The sequence below is a fragment of the Dendronephthya gigantea genome, unplaced genomic scaffold (genome assembly GCF_004324835.1).
Source record: "Dendronephthya gigantea isolate DGI-Jeju-01 unplaced genomic scaffold, DenGig_1.0 000043F, whole genome shotgun sequence".
Taxonomy (NCBI): Eukaryota; Metazoa; Cnidaria; class Anthozoa; order Malacalcyonacea; family Nephtheidae; genus Dendronephthya; species Dendronephthya gigantea.
In genome coordinates this window covers 1,457,629-1,476,202 of record NW_021163053.1, presented here as the reverse complement: position 1 = coordinate 1,476,202, position 18,574 = coordinate 1,457,629, and the positions used below count along the sequence as shown (strand labels likewise).

The following is an 18,574-nucleotide window of genomic DNA, read 5'->3' as shown; positions in this document are numbered from 1 at the left end:
ATATGCCACTAGTACTTTCTTGTTTGTTGATATGGCTTTGCGTTTCGCTAAATTGCGGCTGCGTTCATTTCTCCAAACGTATAAGTCCCCTGTTAACGGCGGAAGGTATGCTGAAATATGCCACTAGTACTTTCTTGTTTGTTGATATGGCTTTGCGTTTCGCTAAATTGCGGCTGCGTTCATTTCTCCAAACGTATAAGTCCCCTGTTAACGGCGGAAGGTATGCTGAAATATGCCACTAGTACTTTCTTGTTTGTTGATATGGCTTTGCGTTTCGCTAAATTGCGGCTGCGTTCATTTCTCCAAACGTATAAGTCCCCTGTTAACGGCGGAAGGTATGCTGAAATATGCCACTAGTACTTTCTTGTTTGTTGATATGGCTTTGCGTTTCGCTAAATTGCGGCTGCGTTCATTTCTCCAAACGTATAAGTCCCCTGTTAACGGCGGAAGGTATGCTGAAATATGCCACTAGTACTTTCTTGTTTGTTGATATGGCTTTGCGTTTCGCTAAATTGCGGCTGCGTTCATTTCTCCAAACGTATAAGTCCCCTGTTAACGGCGGAAGGTATGCTGAAATATGCCACTAGTACTTTCTTGTTTGTTGATATGGCTTTGCGTTTCGCTAAATTGCGGCTGCGTTCATTTCTCCAAACGTATAAGTCCCCTGTTAACGGCGGAAGGTATGCTGAAATATGCCACTAGTACTTTCTTGTTTGTTGATATGGCTTTGCGTTTCGCTAAATTGCGGCTGCGTTCATTTCTCCAAACGTATAAGTCCCCTGTTAACGGCGGAAGGTATGCTGAAATATGCCACTAGTACTTTCTTGTTTGTTGATATGGCTTTGCGTTTCGCTAAATTGCGGCAGCGTTCATTTCTCCAAACGTATAAGTCCCCTGTTAACGGCGGAAGGTATGCTGAAATATGCCACTAGTACTTTCTTGTTTGTTGATATGGCTTTGCGTTTCGCTAAATTGCGGCTGCGTTCATTTCTCCAAACGTATAAGTCCCCTGTTAACGGCGGAAGGTATGCTGAAATATGCCACTAGTACTTTCTTGTTTGTTGATATGGCTTTGCGTTTCGCTAAATTGCGGCAGCGTTCATTTCTCCAAACGTATAAGTCCCCTGTTAACGGCGGAAGGTATGCTGAAATATGCCACTAGTACTTTCTTGTTTGTTGATATGGCTTTGCGTTTCGCTAAATTGCGGCTGCGTTCATTTCTCCAAACGTATAAGTCCCCTGTTAACGGCGGAAGGTATGCTGAAATATGCCACTAGTACTTTCTTGTTTGTTGATATGGCTTTGCGTTTCGCTAAATTGCGGCAGCGTTCATTTCTCCAAACGTATAAGTCCCCTGTTAACGGCGGAAGGTATGCTGAAATATGCCACTAGTACTTTCTTGTTTGTTGATATGGCTTTGCGTTTCGCTAAATTGCGGCAGCGTTCATTTCTCCAAACGTATAAGTCCCCTGTTAACGGCGGAAGGTATGCTGAAATATGCCACTAGTACTTTCTTGTTTGTTGATATGGCTTTGCGTTTCGCTAAATTGCGGCAGCGTTCATTTCTCCAAACGTATAAGTCCCCTGTTAACGGCGGAAGGTATGCTGAAATATGCCACTAGTACTTTCTTGTTTGTTGATATGGCTTTTCGTTTCGCTAAATTGCGACAGCGTCCGTTTTTTCGGTTGCGTTCATCAGTTCTCAAACTTAGGTTCCCCTGTTAACGGCGGAGGGTAAGGGGTAAGTTTTCGCTAATTTTTGTTATGTTTTAACAGCTTAACCGTTATACTGCTGAAAGAAGGAAAACAGTAAGAAGTCTTATGAGCGATTGTGGATGATACAATAACAAAGAAGATCTGTACAGATTGGCAAATGTCGAAGGAAGCGTTGAACAGAAAGTGCATTTGACCAGAAGATTATACACTAGCATTCGCTCTTAATCAAGCCCGCTGAAAGGCCACGGGAGTGAAGGGAACAGCATCTTCATAAAAATGCTGACATAATATTGTGCAGCATTGGACGTAACTATACAGTGGGTCCCAAATAACGTCACCGTGAAGAAAGGGAGAATTAAACAACTTTTGATGAAAATATGGTGGCAATTATCGATGAAATAAGAAGTTAACAATGCTGACTACTCCACAGAATTTCGTTCCAATTTAACTGGTATCCACGTATTTATGAACGACGGTGTAATAAACTTTTAACAATTGGAATAAATGGTCAAATCTCCAGTGTATTAAAACGAAATGACTGTAAAGTAAGTTCTCCGTGGCAAACATTAATTCGATATTACTGAAATGTAGATTTGAATTTATGCTTTATCATGGTTGCTGGGCGGTTCACAGCTGAACAACCTAGCCTCGTGGTGCTGGAGTCCTAGACGATAAGAATTAAGTCCACGGCGAGTCGTCGAACGTTGCTAAATACATGACACAAGCTACTAGCTTAAATCAGAATGCTGGACTTTCTGTATGAGAGCAAACATTGTAAAAACATCACCAATGTACGACAAGATTAACTCATTTGCTTTTCAACAAAATCCAAGAGTCAGTGCTCTGGCGTAATCGAACAAAAATATCAAAGTCCCACGTGATCCAGAACGAGGTGGAGCATTTTGCACATGGCTCAGTTGTGCAAGAAGATGCTCACTTCTGATCAACACAAATCACCCTTGGCAAATATCGAAAGAAACAATGGAAAGATAAGTGCATTTACAATATTTCATGCAATATGGTCCATTCTTTAATTTTCGTTTTGCTTTCCGGTAGCGTCCATTTTTTCGGCAGCGTCCATTTTTCCGGCAGCGTCCGTTTTTTCGGCAGCGTTCATTTTTTTGGCAGCGTCCATTTTTTCGGCAGCCTCCATTTTTTCGGCAGCGTCTATTTTTCCGGCAGCGTTCATTTCTCCAAACGTATAAGTCCCCTGTTAACGGCGGAAGGTATGCTGAAATATGCCACTAGTACTTTCTTGTTTGTTGATATGGCTTTGCGTTTCGCTAAATTGCGGCTGCGTTCATTTCTCCAAACGTATAAGTCCCCTGTTAACGGCGGAAGGTATGCTGAAATATGCCACTAGTACTTTCTTGTTTGTTGATATGGCTTTGCGTTTCGCTAAATTGCGGCTGCGTTCATTTCTCCAAACGTATAAGTCCCCTGTTAACGGCGGAAGGTATGCTGAAATATGCCACTAGTACTTTCTTGTTTGTTGATATGGCTTTGCGTTTCGCTAAATTGCGGCAGCGTTCATTTATCCAAACGTATAAGTCCCCTGTTAACGGCGGAAGGTATGCTGAAATATGCCACTAGTACTTTCTTGTTTGTTGATATGGCTTTGCGTTTCGCTAAATTGCGGCAGCGTTCATTTCTCCAAACGTATAAGTCCCCTGTTAACGGCGGAAGGTATGCTGAAATATGCCACTAGTACTTTCTTGTTTGTTGATATGGCTTTGCGTTTCGCTAAATTGCGGCAGCGTTCATTTCTCCAAACGTATTAGTCCCCTGTTAACGGCGGAAGGTATGCTGAAATATGCCACTAGTACTTTCTTGTTTGTTGATATGGCTTTGCGTTTCGCTAAATTGCGGCAGCGTTCATTTCTCCAAACGTATAGTCCCCTGTTAACGGCGGAAGGTATGCTGAAATATGCCACTAGTACTTTCTTGTTTGTTGATATGGCTTTGCGTTTCGCTAAATTGCGGCAGCGTTCATTTCTCCAAACGTATAAGTCCCCTGTTAACGGCGGAAGGTATGCTGAAATATGCCACTAGTACTTTCTTGTTTGTTGATATGGCTTTGCGTTTCGCTAAATTGCGGCAGCGTTCATTTCTCCAAACGTATAAGTCCCCTGTTAACGGCGGAAGGTATGCTGAAATATGCCACTAGTACTTTCTTGTTTGTTGATATGGCTTTGCGTTTCGCTAAATTGCGGCAGCGTTCATTTCTCCAAACGTATAAGTCCCCTGTTAACGGCGGAAGGTATGCTGAAATATGCCACTAGTACTTTCTTGTTTGTTGATATGGCTTTGCGTTTCGCTAAATTGCGGCAGCGTTCATTTCTCCAAACGTATAAGTCCCCTGTTAACGGCGGAAGGTATGCTGAAATATGCCACTAGTACTTTCTTGTTTGTTGATATGGCTTTGCGTTTCGCTAAATTGCGGCAGCGTTCATTTCTCCAAACGTATAAGTCCCCTGTTGACGGCGGAATGTATGCTGAAATATGCCACTAGTACTTTCTTGTTTGTTGATATGGCTTTTCGTTTCGCTAAATTGCGGCAGCGTTCATTTCTTCAAACGTATAAGTCCCCTGTTAACGGCGGAAGGTATGCTGAAATATGCCACTAGTACTTTCTTGTTTGTTGATATGGCTTCTCGTTTCGCTAAATTGCGGTAGCGTTCATTTTTTCGGTAGCGTTCTTTTTTTCGGTAGTGTTCATTTTTTTGGTAGCGTCCATTTTTCAATTAGACGAATAATTTCTTGTTTAAGTGCCGTTGTACGTTTTCGCTAGTTACTGTTGTGTTTTAACAGATTATAACGAAAACAGTAAGAAATCTTATGATGAGCGATCGTGGATCAGGGCATCACAAAGAAGAGCTGTAGAGATTGGCAAATCGTCGAGAGAAGTCGAAAGAAGCATTGAACAGGAAGTGCATTTGACCAGAAGACTGCACTAACATTCGCTCTAAATCAAGATTGCTGAAAGGCCACGTGAGATAAAGGAAGATCATCTTCATAAAATGATGATATTTCATCTGATACATAATTAATATCGTGCAGCATTGGACGTATATACAGAGCGTCCCAAATAATGTCACCGCGTGAGGAAAGTGAGAATTAAACAACTTTTTATGGAAATACAGCGGATATTACAGATGAAATAAGAAGTTAACAATGCTGGCTATAGCATTTCGCTCCAATTTAGCTGCTATCCACTTATATGAATGACGGTGTAATCAAACTTTTAACAATTGGAAATGGTCAAATCTTGATCAAGTGTATTAAAACGAAATGACTGTAAAGTAAGTTCTCCGTGGCAAACATTCATTCGATATTACTGAAATGTGGATTTGAATTTATGATTTATCATGATTGCCGGGCAGTTCGCACCTCAAACAACCTAGCCTCGTGGTGCTGGAATCTTAGAAGTTAAGAATTAAGTCCACTGTGGCTTGTCGAACGTTGTCAAAACAGTTGCTATACTTGACACAAGCTACTAGCTTTAATCGGAATGCTGGACTTTCTGTATGAGAGCAAGCATCGTAAAAAAACATCACCTAAGTAGGACAATCCCTTCTACAAAATCCAAGAGTCCGTGCTCTGACGTAATCAAACAAAAATGTCAAAGTCTCACGAGATCCAGCACGACGTGTAGCATTTTGCACATGGCTCAGTTCAGTTGTGCAAGGAGATGCTCACTTCTGGCCTAATGTTGTCATCGGCGATGAAGCATCAATAAAGCTTGATTCTCATATGTCACCGACGTTCGGCGATGTGTTGTTGTGTAGTCATTGACGAAGAAGATTTATACAAAATAACAAAGATACAATATGAGAATCAGGCTTAACGAATGAACGTGTGTTATCGCAACATCGCGTGGAAATCCGAATCAACTGATGGTAAAAGTAAGTTATATAATTGCTTTACTAACAGGTAATCAGATATTTATGTAGTTGAAAGCAGGGATTCGTGTGTCATGCATGTCCCATAATAATTTCAGCCGGGGTGAATTTTATCCATGAATGTACAGCTGTTCGATTTGTCTCAGTCTCGTCGATGTTCTTTTACGAACAATGATAGTTGATATTCCAATGTACGATTGTACTTTTCCACCATGTCCATGCCATCTGATTCAGGGTGTAATGGAGTTGTCCTAGTTTTTACGATCTCCAATGTACTTACACATTTCTTTAAACAAGAGCAGTTTCAAAATTAGTTTCCTGGTCGGAATTTAGGTATAGCATTAAATCTACAGAAGAGTGAGAAGACGTTGACTTTTCAAACAGAAACACAATCAATATCGCAGGGTTTATGGACACTGAAACTGTATTCCTGACTGTCAGAACTGTCCTCATCATGGCAAGGAAAACACCTGAAAGACCATGAGTACGAGGTAAAAAGACCCTGGGTACGAGTTTGATAACCACATAACCCCACATAACCACATAACCACATAACCCTGATGATGGTGTATATTTTTTATATAATTTATGCTAATATATGTAATGCTATTTCGAACACTGAAATCCAATATGGCCGCCAATGTGGAAGTCATGGAAGTCCAAAATAATCTAGATGAATTTACAGAAGACATTAATAATGGAGTGAAATGGCTTGTAGAAAAATTCAAGAAACGCGAGAAAGAGCTTGAAGTAGCTGCAAAAGAACTAGAGGTTTCCAAAAAGAAATTTGAAGAAAAAATGAACATGGAATGGAAAAAATTCAAACAAGAGACACAAGAACAAAGACGTGTCATTCAAGAAGAAAGATCAAAACTAGAAGCAGAAAAGAAATATATGCAAAAGATTTATGATGAACAGTGCTCACATATGAAACTAGATGTTGGGGGGATTATTTATTCCACATCATTAAGCACGCTAACTCGTGATAAATCCTCTATGTTGGCAGTGATGTTCTCAGGAAGACATAAACTCGTATTGAGTAAAGAAAACACATATTTTATTGATAGAGATGGTACGCATTTTAGATATATATTGAATTACCTTCGTGGTGATCTACATTTGGATACATTACCTGATGATGTGACAATTTTAAAAGAGATTCAAAGAGAAGCAGATTATTTTCAACTTTCAGGCTTATTTGAAATTATTCAATCAATTCTAACACCAACGCCCCAGCCTTGTGATTATACTCAAGAAGATATTGATTCTCTGTTAAACACTGCAACAATGGAGTCCACTGGCACTGACCATAAAAGTTCTCGAAATATGACAAAATCTAACCTTAACTTTGAGAAACAAAATTTGTCAGGCTTGTCATTTAATCATACAACATTTGTACATAATGTTAGTTTTACAGAAGCAAACTTAAGAGAGAATTCGTTCTATGGTTGTGAATTCAGCAGCAATGTTAAAATAGATTTCACTCATGCAGATCTGACTGGGGCAGATTTTCGTCAGTGCCGGGCTCTCAATGTGGGACCACATATGACAAATGGACAGACACATCAGCCACCACTTTATGGAACAAGTTGTTCTAGCTTTCTTAATCTCATTCAAGAAAGGAAAATATTATTTCAGGGTACAAAGGTAAAAGGAGCAAAGTTTGATCCAGGAGTTCTAGAATGTATTCTTCAAATGATGTAAAATTTAAATTATTTTAATCATGCATATTGGCTATTGGAAGGTTCAAAGTACCCTCTAAAATCTAAGATGTAGGTAATATACAATAGATCATTTTTGATGTGCGTGTCATGCTGTTTACAAAATGATGAAAAAATATTGATATCAATATTTAAAATACACTGATAAAAATATTGATATCAATATCAGTACATGCATACCAGATGTTCAACTATACTAAAATACCAAATTAGCCGGCGAGCAACATGGCAGCGTCTTCAAATAACTTAGCAACAAATGTGGTATAACAACTGTCAACTGCCTAAAATAGATTAAAACACTTCTTGACGATCTTCCATTTTCACCTATAACCCCCTAGTCTCTTTTTGGCACAACAAAAATATCCAGGGCACACTGGTTCACAGCTCTCTACAGCAAAACTCAGGCACTTTTATTTTTTCACTTAAATTTTCAGCCCCAGCATTGAATTCAGCCCCGGGGTTGAAATTTTGAAACGTGGTTAAGACGTTCGTCTCTCACTCCGGGGAGTGACAATGCAACAAGATTAGCTGAAAATTTTCGGTGTGATTTGGAAGCTTTTAAACAGTTTAAAGATTTCTCGGTCTTTGCGAAAGACTGTAAATTGAAAAAATTTGAAATCAAAAACCCACAAAAAATTATCGCGTTCAAAAGTAATTGAAATTTGGAAGAAAAGCACAAGTAAAAAGAGTTTTAAAAACATGTGTCTTCTTCAAAGCCTGAAAACGAAGAAAGTCAAACGGGAAATAAATTGAAAAATTTCCCGCTTTTAAAAAACTCATGTTTACTTACATGAATTTTTTTTCACGAAAATTTGACAGGGTGATTTTCTCGAGACTGAAAAAATTTACTTTTTTTCACTTTTTTGAAATTCTCTTAGATTTTTTTTTGACGAAGAAGTATTTTATCTTGGGCCACCTGTGTCTGTCTTGGGCTACCTGTGTCTGGCTTCACACAGGTAGCCCAAGACAAAATACTTCTTCGTCAAAAAAAATCTAAGAGAATTTCAAAAAAGTGAGAAAAATTAAATTTTTTCAGTCTCGAGAAAATCACCCTGTCAAATTTTCGTGAAAAAAAATTAAGTTAGTAAAGATGGTTTTTTTAAAAGCGGGAAATTTTCAATTTTTTTTCCGTCTGACTTTCTTCATTTTCAGGCTTTTTTGAAGACACATGTTTTTAAAATTTTTTTTACTTGTACTTTTCTTTTAATTTTCAGGTACTTTTGAACGCGATAATTTGTCTTCAGTTTTTTTTATTTCAAATTTTTTGTCAATTTACAGTCTTTTGCAAAGGCTGAGAATTGTAAATCTTCAGTAAATCCCACCGAAATTTTTCATCCTAATTTTGTTGCATTGCCAGGAGTTGAAACGTTTGTCTTCGGATTGAGAGACGAACGTCTTAACCACTAGACCACCAGGTCATTTGTCGAAAGCTATTGTTCTCTATTTGACCTGATCCTTTTCGATGAATTCTAAATTAAATAGTAATTTCGGTGGGAAAAATCGAACTTTCCTCATGCAGGATTCGAACCTAGGCTTACAACCTGGTAGGCCGTGGCCTTAACCACTGGGTTACCGCATTGACATATATATTAAGAAGGTTGCTATCAATATACAATCCGATGGCCCAGTGGTTAAGGCTACGGCCTACCAGGTTGTAAGGGTAGGTTCGATTCCTGCATGGGAAAGGTTCGATTTTTCCAACCGAAATTACTATTTAATTTAAAATTCTTCGAAAAGGATTAGGTCAAATAAAGAACAATAGCTTTCGACAAATGACCTGGTGGTCTAGTGGTTAAGACGTTCGTTTCTCACTCCGGGGATAAACGTTTCAACTCCCGGCAATGCAACAAAACTAGCTGAAAATTTGCGGTGTGATTTGGAAGCTTTTAAACAGTTTAAAGATTTCTCGGCCTTTGCGAAAGACTGTAAATTGAGAAAATTTGAAACCAAAAAGCCAAAAAAAATTATCGCGTTCAAAAGTACTTGAAATTTGGAAGAAAAGCACAAGTAAAAAAAGTTTTAAAAACATGTGTCCTCTAAAAAGCCTGAAAATGAAGAAAGTCAGACGGGAAATAAATTGAAAAATTTCCCGCTTTTAAAAAACTCATGTTTACTTACATGAATTTTTTTTCACGAAAATTTGACAGGGTGATTTTCTCGAGACTGAAAAAATTTAGTTTTTTTCACTTTTTTGAAATTCTCTTAGATTTTTTTTTGACGAAGAAGTATTTTATCTTGGGCTACCTGTGTCTGTCTTGGGCTACCTGTGTCTGGCTTGACACAGGTAGCCCAAGACAAAATACTTCTTCGTCAAAAAAAAATCTAAGAGAATTTCAAAAAAGTGAGAAAAAGTAAATTTTTTCAGTCTCGAGAAAATCACCCTGTCAAATTTTCGTGAAAAAAAATTAAGTTAAGTAAAGTTAGTAAACATGATTTTTTTAAAAGCGAGAAATTTTCAATTTTTTTTCCGTCTGACCTTCTTCATTTTCAGGCTTTTTTGAAGACACATGTTTTTAAAACTTTTTTACTTGTGCTTTTCTTTTAATTTTCAGGTACTTTTGAACGCGATAATTTGTCTTCAGTTTTTTTTATTTCAAATTTTTTGTCAATCTACAGTCTTTTGCAAAGGCTGAGAATTGTAAATCTTCAGTAAATCACACCGAAATTTTTCATCCTAGTTTAGTTGCATTGCTAGGATTGAAACGTTTGTCTTCGGATTGAGAGACGAACGTCTTAACCACTAGACCACCAGGTCATTTGTCGAAAGCTATTGTTCTCTATTTGACCTGATCCTTTTCGATGAATTCTAAATTAAATAGTAAATTCGGTTGGAAAAATCGAACCTTTCCCATGCAGGATTTGAACCTACCCTTAAAACCTGGTAGGCCGTAGCCTTAACCACTGGGCCATCGGATTGTATATTGATAGCAACCTTCTTAATATATATGTCAATGCGGTAACCCAGTGGTTAAGGCCACGGCCTACCAGGTTGTAAACCTAGGTTCGAATCCTGCATGAGGAAAGTTCGATTTTTCCCACCGAAATTACTATTTAATTTAGAATTCATCGAAAAGGATCAGGTCAAATAGAGAACAATAGCTTTCGACAAATGACCTGGTGGTCTAGTGGTTAAGACGTTCGTCTCTCAATCCGAAGACAAACGTTCAACTCCTGGCAATGCAACAAAATTAGGATGAAAATTTCGGTGGGATTTACTGAAGATTTACAATTCTCAGCCTTTGCAAAAGACTGTAAATTGACAAAAAATTTGAAATAAAAAAAACTGAAGACAAATTATCGCGTTCAAAAGTACCTGAAAATTAAAAGAAAAGCACAAGTAAAAAAAGTTTTAAAAACATGTGTCTTCAATAAAGCCTGAAAATGAAGAAAGTCAGACGGAAAAAAAATTGAAAATTTCCCGCTTTTAAAAAAATCATGTTTACTAACTTTACTTAACTTAATTTTTTTTCACGAAAATTTGACAGGGTGATTTTCTCGAGACTGAAAAAATTTACTTTTTTTCACTTTTTTGAAATTCTCTTAGATTTTTTTTTGACGAAGAAGTATCTTGTCTTGGGCTACCTGTGTCAAGCCAGACACAGGTAGCCCAAGACAGACACAGTAGCCCAAGATAAAATACTTTCGTCAAAAAAAAATCTAAGAGAATTCAAAAAGTGAAAAAAACTAAATTTTTCAGTCTCGAGAAAAATCACCCTGTCAAATTTCGTGAAAAAAAATTCATGTAAGTAAACAGTTTTAAAAGCGGGAAATTTTCAATTTATTTCCGCTGACTTTCTTCATTTCAGCTTTTTAGAGGACACATGTTTTTAAAACTTTTTTACTTGTGCTTTCTTCCAAATTTCAAAGTACTTTTGAACGCGATAATTTTTTTGGCTTTTGGTTTCAAATTTTCTCAATTTACAGTCTTTCGCAAAGGCCGAGAAATCTTTAAACTGTTTAAAAGCTTCCAAATCACACCGAAAATTTTCAGTTAGTTTTGTTGCATTGCCAGGAGTTGAAACGTTTATCCCCGGAGTGAGAGACGAACGTCTTAACCACAGACACTCATCATTTGTCGAAAGCTATGTCTTATGACCTATCCTTTCGAAGAATGAATTAAATAGTAATTCGGTGGAAAAATCGAACCTTTCCATGCAGGAATCGAACCTACCTTACAACCTGGTAGGCCGTAGCCTTAACCACTGGGCCATCGGATTGTAATAAGCAACTCTTAATATATAGTCAATGCGGTAAACCCAGTGGTTAAGGCACGGCCACCAGGTGTAAGCCTAGGTCGAATCCTGCATGAGGAAAGTTCGATTTTTCCCACCGAAATACTATTTAATTAGAATTCATCGAAAGGATCAGGTCAAATAGAGAACAAGCTTTCGACAAATGACCTGGTGGTCTAGTGGTTAAGACGTCGTCCTCACCGAAGACAAACGTTCAACTCCTGGCAATGCAACAAAATTAGGAGAAAAATTTCGGTGTATTTACTGAAGATTTACAATTCTCAGCCTTTGCAAAAGACTGTAATTGAAAAAATTTGAAATAAAAAAAACTGAAGACAAATTATCGCGTTCAAAAGTACCTGAAAATTAAAAGAAAGCACAAGTAAAAAAATTTTAAAAATGTGTCTTCAATAAAGCCTGAAAATGAAGAAAGTCAGACGGAAAAAAAATGAAAATTTCCCGCTTTAAAAAAATCATGTTTACTACTAACTTAATTTTTTTCACGAAAATTTGACAGGGTGATTTTCTCGAGACTGAAAAAATTTACTTTTTTTCACTTTTGAAATTCTTAGATTTTTTTTGACGAAGAAGTACTTGTCTTGGGCTACTGTGTCAAGCCAGACACAGGTAGCCCAAGACAGACACAGAGCCCAAGATAAAATACTTCCGTCAAAAAAAAATCTAAGAGAATTCAAAAAGTGAAAAAACTAAATTTTTCAGTCTCGAGAAAACACCGTCAAATTTCGTGAAAAAAATTCATGTAAGTAAACATGAGTTTTAAAAGCGGGAAATTTTTCAATTTATTCCGTCTGACTTCTCATTTTCAGGCTTTTAGAGGACACATGTTTAAACTTTTACTTGTCTTCTTCCAAATGCAAGTACTTTTGAACGCGATAATTTTTTGGCTTTTTGGTTTAAATTCTCAATTACAGTCTTCGCAAAGGCCGAGAAATCTTTAACTGTTAAAAGCTCCAAATCACACCGAAAATTCAGTTAGTTGTTGCATTGCCAGGAGTTGAAACGTTTCCCGGAGTGAGAGACGAACGCTTAACCACTAGACCACCTCATCATTGTCGAAAGCTAGTTCTTATTGACCTAATCCTTCGAAGAATTTGAATAAAGTAATTCGGTGGAAAAATCGAACCTTCCAGCAGGAATCGAACCTACCTTACAACCTGGTAGGCCGTAGCCTTAACCACTGGGCCATCGGATGTATAGATAGCAACCTTCTTAATAGTAGTCAATGCGGCAACCCAGTGGTTAAGGCCAGGCCTACCAGGTTGTAAGCCTAGGTTCGAATCCTGCATGAGGAAAGTTCGATTTTTCCCACCGAAATTACTATTTAATTTAGAATTCATCGAAAAGGATCAGGTCAAATAGAGAACAATCGCTTTCGACAAATGACCTGGTGGTCTAGTGGTTAAGACGTTCGTCTCTCAATCCGAAGACAAACGTTTCAACACCTGGCAATGCAACAAAATTAGGATGAAAAATTTCGGTGTGATTTACTGAAGATTTACAATTCTCAGCCTTTGCAAAAGACTGTAAATTGACAAAAAATTTGAAATAAAAAAAACTGAAGACAAATTATCGCGTTCAAAAGTACCTGAAAATTAAAAGAAAAGCACAAGTAAAAAATGTTTTAAAAACATGTGTCTTCAAAAAAGCCTGAAAATGAAGAAAGTCAGACGGAAAAAAAATTGAAAATTTCCCGCTTTTAAAAAAATCATGTTTACTAACTTTACTTAACTTAATTTTTTTTCACGAAAATTTGACAGGGTGATTTTCTCGAGACTGAAAAAATTTACTTTTTTTCACTTTTTTGAAATTCTCTTAGATTTTTTTTTGACGAAGAAGTATCTTGTCTTGGGCTACCTGTGTCAAGCCAGACACAGGTAGCCCAAGACAGACACAGGTGGCCCAAGATAAAATACTTCTTCGTCAAAAAAAAATCTAAGAGAATTTCAAAAAAGTGAAAAAAACTAAATTTTTTCAGTCTCGAGAAAATCACCCTGTCAAATTTTCGTGAAAAAAAATTCATGTAAGTAAACATGAGTTTTTTAAAAGCGGGAAATTTTTCAATTTATTTCCCGTCTGACTTTCTTCATTTTCAGGCTTTTTAGAAGACACATGTTTTTAAAACTTTTTTTACTTGTGCTTTTCTTCCAAATTTCAAGTACTTTTGAACGCGATAATTTTTTTTGGTTTTTTGATTTCAAATTTTTTCAATTTACAGTCTTTCGCAAAGACCGAGAAATCTTTAAACTGTTTAAAAGCTTCCAAATCACACCGAAAATTTTCAGCTAATCTTGTTGCATTGCCAGGAGTTGAAACGTTTATCCCCGGAGTGAGAGACGAACGTCTTAACCACTAGATCACCGCATCATTTGTCGAAAGCTATTGTTCTTTATTTGACCTAATCCTTTTCGAAGAATTTTAAATTAAATAGTAATTTCGGTTGGAAAAATCGAACCTTTCCCATGCAGGAATCGAACCTACCCTTACAACCTGGAAGGCCGTAGCCTTATCCACTGGGCCACGGGAGCATATGTTCATACCAACCTTACAATATATATATCAATCCGGTAGACACAATGGCTCAAGATAAAATACTCCAGCGTTAAAAAAGAGAATTTCAAAAACGTGAAAAAATTTTTTTTCATTTTTTCTGTTTGAAGGCGACCAAAAAACGCAGCGGGTATAACTCCAAGAGTCGTAGGTTCGGTATATATGACATTGCTGAATGTGGTGATTGTGGGTTTATTACACGTGCTCGGCGACAGGAAGGGTTTTTTAAGACTTAATCAGGCAAAATTGATGATTTTTTCAGACTTTGATAAATTTCAAAATTTCAGGCAAATCGGTAACGGGGAACCAAAGGAAAAATTCTAATTTGCGTCAATTTTTTGAAATTTCAAAATTCGGTTGAAAATACGTCGAAATGCTTTAGAAATAATTAGAATTGCATTCTTTCATGAAAACAATAGATTTGAACACATAAAACCATACATTGATGAATTTTAAAATTTCAGCCAAATCGGAACCAAAGGAAAACGATAGGTGGAACCAAAGGGAAAATGATAGCTAATTTTCGGAAAAACGAAACGTGGAACCAAAGGAAATTTTTCCTTTTCAATTCCTCGTCAATTTTTTTTGAATTTTAAAATTCGGTTGAAAATACGTCGAAATGGTTCAGAATTAATTAGAATTTCATTCTTTCACGAAAACAATACATTTGAACACATACAATCATACTTTGATAAATTTCAGCCAAATCGGCAACGTGGAAACCAAAGGGAAAATCATAGTTTTTGTCAATTTTTTTGGAATTTCAAAATTCAGTTGAAAATAGGTCGAAATGCTTCAGAATTAATTAGAATTGCATTCTTTCATGAAAACAATACATTTGAACACATAAAATCATACTTTGATAAATTTCAGCCAAATCGACAACGTGGAAACCAAAGGGAAAATAATAATTTTCGTCAATTTTTTTGGAATTTCAAAATTCGGTTGAAAATACGTCGAAATGGTTCAGAATTAATTAGAATTGCATTCTTTCATGAAAACAATACATTTGAACACATAAAATCATACTTGGATAAATTTCAAAATTTCAGCCAAATCGGCAACGGGGACAAAAAGGAAAAATCATAATTTTCATCAATTTTTTTGGAATTTCAAAATTCGGTTGAAAATAGGTCGAAATGCTTCAGAATTAATTAGAATTGCATTCTTTCATGAAAACAATACATTTGAAGACATAAAATTATACATTGATAAATTTTAAAATTTCAGCCAAATCGGGAACGTGGAACCAAAGGAAAAATGATAGCTAATTTTCGTCAATTTTTTTGGAATTTCAAAATTCGGTTGAAAATACGTCGAAATGGTTCAGAATTAATTAGAATTGCATTCTTTCATGAAAACAAAAAATTTGAACACATAAAATCATACTTGGATAAATTTACAAAATTTCAGCCAAATCGACAACGTGGAAACCAAAAGAAAAGTCATAATTTTCGTCAATTTTTTGAAATTTCAAAATTCGGTTGAAAATACGTCGGAATGCTTCAGAATTAATTAGAATTGCATTCTTTCATAAAAACAATACATTTGAACACATAAAATCATACTTTTATAAATTTTAAAATTTCACCCAAATAGGCAACGGGGGACCAAAGGAAAAACCCTAATTTTCGTCAATTTTTTTAAATTTCAAAATTCGTCAAATTTAACCAAAATGATAAGGGTAGCTACCTCTTATCATTTTGGCGAAAATTAACGCCTTTTTTGGTGTCCATAAAACCAACCACATATGCTCAAAAACCAAAGAGATTTGTCTCAGGATATATTACATATATTACATATATCAATTTTAAAATTTTCAAAAAAATTTAATTTTTCAAATTTAATTTAATTTCACATTTTGATTTAATTCTATTTTTCATTTTCATATGTGCTAATGTTTTCTAAAATTTTAGAGTTTTCAAAATTTTTAAAATTATTAAAATTTTAAAACATATGTCAAAAACATTTTTTCAAAAAAATTCTCACATAAAACTAGCATAGTGTTTTCTAAAATATTTAAAGTATTCAAGTTTTTATAAAAACTTTGACAAGTATTTCACTAGTGTGTGTTTGAAAAATAAATATTTACGAGTGACCGCGCGAATTTTAGAATTTATGATAGTGAATCGGACTAAATATAATTTATGTTTTACTGCCTTATATTTATAATTAAACTATTTGAATATATGTTTTAAAGACAAATTCATTTTCTTGATGCTTGAATTTTGCTTGTATATTCATTTTATTCGCGTTTGAAATATGAGGTAGTTTGTCATGATTAATCCTCCTTATTTGCTGATATTTTTCATATCATTTTACGTGTTCAGATACGTTTTTTCATGAGAGAATGTAATGCACTTAGCATCGAACTATTTCGATTATCATTGTTTGATTGTTAGTGAAAAATGAAATGAATGGATTTTTCCTAGTAAAACCTTTGTTGTTTGGCAACGCCAGGCTAATTAATGCTCAATTTTACATAATGCGGCGCTGGGCAGTAGCCACGTACGTAAATTTATGTTAAACATAAATATAACACATCTAAAGATATTTGCATCATACTTAGTACAAAAAATAAAATACAATTCTTCATGAGGTTGAAAATGCCCTTTCGATTAACCGCTATTTTTCTTATTATAATTGTGTGCCTAACTTTTATGTATTCCAAATGGCAGATACTTCGAATTGAGACAGGACGAAGGATAGTGATGGATGTTCGTTATGAGGACATATCAAACACAGCAACGGGTACAGCAAGTGATTCGAAATCCTCAGAAAAACTTGAAAAGCCGAAATTAGTGTTGTTTTATACTAAATTGTTCGGTCGAACACCTTGGCCCACGGTTGAAAATGATTATCAATTTAACAATTGGAACAATGTACCATGTCAAGTAAAGAACTGTAGGGTTTCCTACAATACGAATGACTTAAATGAAAGCGATGCCGTGATATTTCATGGTCAAGATATAGACTACATTGACTTGTCCAAACTTGGAAAAACGGTCAAGAATCGTGCAAAACAGCGTTGGGTATTTTTTATACACGAATCTCCAGAATTCTTCACCAAAGATCTGAGTACGCTGCAAAATGTATTTAACTGGACCATGACCTACAAATTAGACTCGGATATTTTTGTACCATATTGGTATTACTTTCCGAAAACTAGAAAGAATGACATAAATACTACTTCACAGGACTATGCTCGTGGAAAGGATAGACTTGTTGCTTGGATGGTAAGTCATTGTGGGAAACAGAGGGATAAGCTGGTAAAGAAGTTGATGGAATATATTCCTGTTCACATTTACGGTGCATGTGCTCCAAAATTTTCTCAAAAAAGGACGTGCAATAAACGAGATAAAAATTGTCAAAAGACTCTACGTAGATATAAATTCTACTTGGCTTTTGAGAACGTAAATTGTGTGGATTACATCACAGAGAAATATTGGTCAAATGCGCTTCAAAACAATATTGTGCCAGTTGTATTAGGTGGTGGAAACTACAGCAACAGAAATTTGGCTGTTCCTGGTTCGTTTATTAACGTTATGGATTTTCAGACAGTCAAAGAATTAGCTGATTATTTGGTAATGTTAGACAGGAATGATACAGCTTATAACGAGTATTTTACTTGGAAAGACAGATACTATATTGATTTCTCACCACCCTGGACATGCCAGATGTGTTCCATGTTAAACAATGCTTCTCTTCCAATAAAGTCATATAATCATCAACGTTTGGAGATGTTTTGGGGCCGAACTAATAACTGCAGATTATTGGATGGGAAAGTAGAGAAAATTATAAGAGGTTACTCAGAAGCGAACATGAATAACAGATTGAATAGTACGGTACATTGAACTGTAATAACGGTTATTGTTATATAGCTAGTGTAAAAATTCATCTCTTCTGCTTTCCTATTGGACAAGAGGTCCACGCTCGGAGGACAAATCTCCATGATTACGCGTGATCAACACGAGCGGGCATCAAATTTCATAATTTCCCCTAATGCAATTTTCCCTAGGGCAATTTACCCTCGGGAAAACAGCGTGTTTTGTTGACCCTCAACCGCTCGTTGTTGCCCTCGGCTTCAACAAGTCTCGGGTCAACAAGACGCACTCTTTCCCTCGGCGTCCGCAAATAGGTATTAAATGGTGGTTGTATTTTCTGGTGATTGCTGCATCGCCCTAATATATATGCATTCCTTTTTACACATTATTTGAAACGTTCTGATGATAGTTAGCATATTTAAGCAGTATACGATAAATCAATAAAAAAGTAAGAACCAACACAATAACTAGTTTATCTTTTCCCCAATTACGTTTATAACTTAGTCAAAATTTCGTCCTTGGTGCTATTACTAATTTTATTGTGATTATACATAATAGATATTCTCAGTAGCAAATTAGAAAATAATCGTTACTTTTGTAACAAATAATTG

The 18,574-nt window shown here is 36.0% G+C and overlaps 1 protein-coding gene across 1 annotated transcript; it reads left to right on the top strand.

Annotated features, from left to right (window-relative positions):
- Positions 1–6,208: 6,208 nt before the first annotated feature.
- LOC114527239 lies at positions 6,209–18,454 on the top strand. The gene is made up of 2 exons (XM_028548888.1): positions 6,209–7,265; positions 16,818–18,454. Exons 1-2 carry the CDS (start codon positions 6,222–6,224, stop codon positions 17,991–17,993), a joined length of 2,220 nt encoding a protein of 739 aa, XP_028404689.1. The 5' UTR covers positions 6,209–6,221; the 3' UTR covers positions 17,994–18,454.
- The last annotated feature ends 120 nt before the right edge of the window (positions 18,455–18,574 follow it).

Bases quoted from the DNA above. Each gene is read 5' to 3' on its own strand.
- LOC114527239 (XM_028548888.1), top strand. From the start codon at position 6,222: ATGCTATTTCGAACACTGAAATCCAATATGGCCGCCAATGTGGAAGTC. The intron at 7,266-16,817 runs GTAAAAGGAGCA...TCCAAATGGCAG, and splicing joins TATTATTTCAGGGTACAAAG to ATACTTCGAATTGAGACAGG.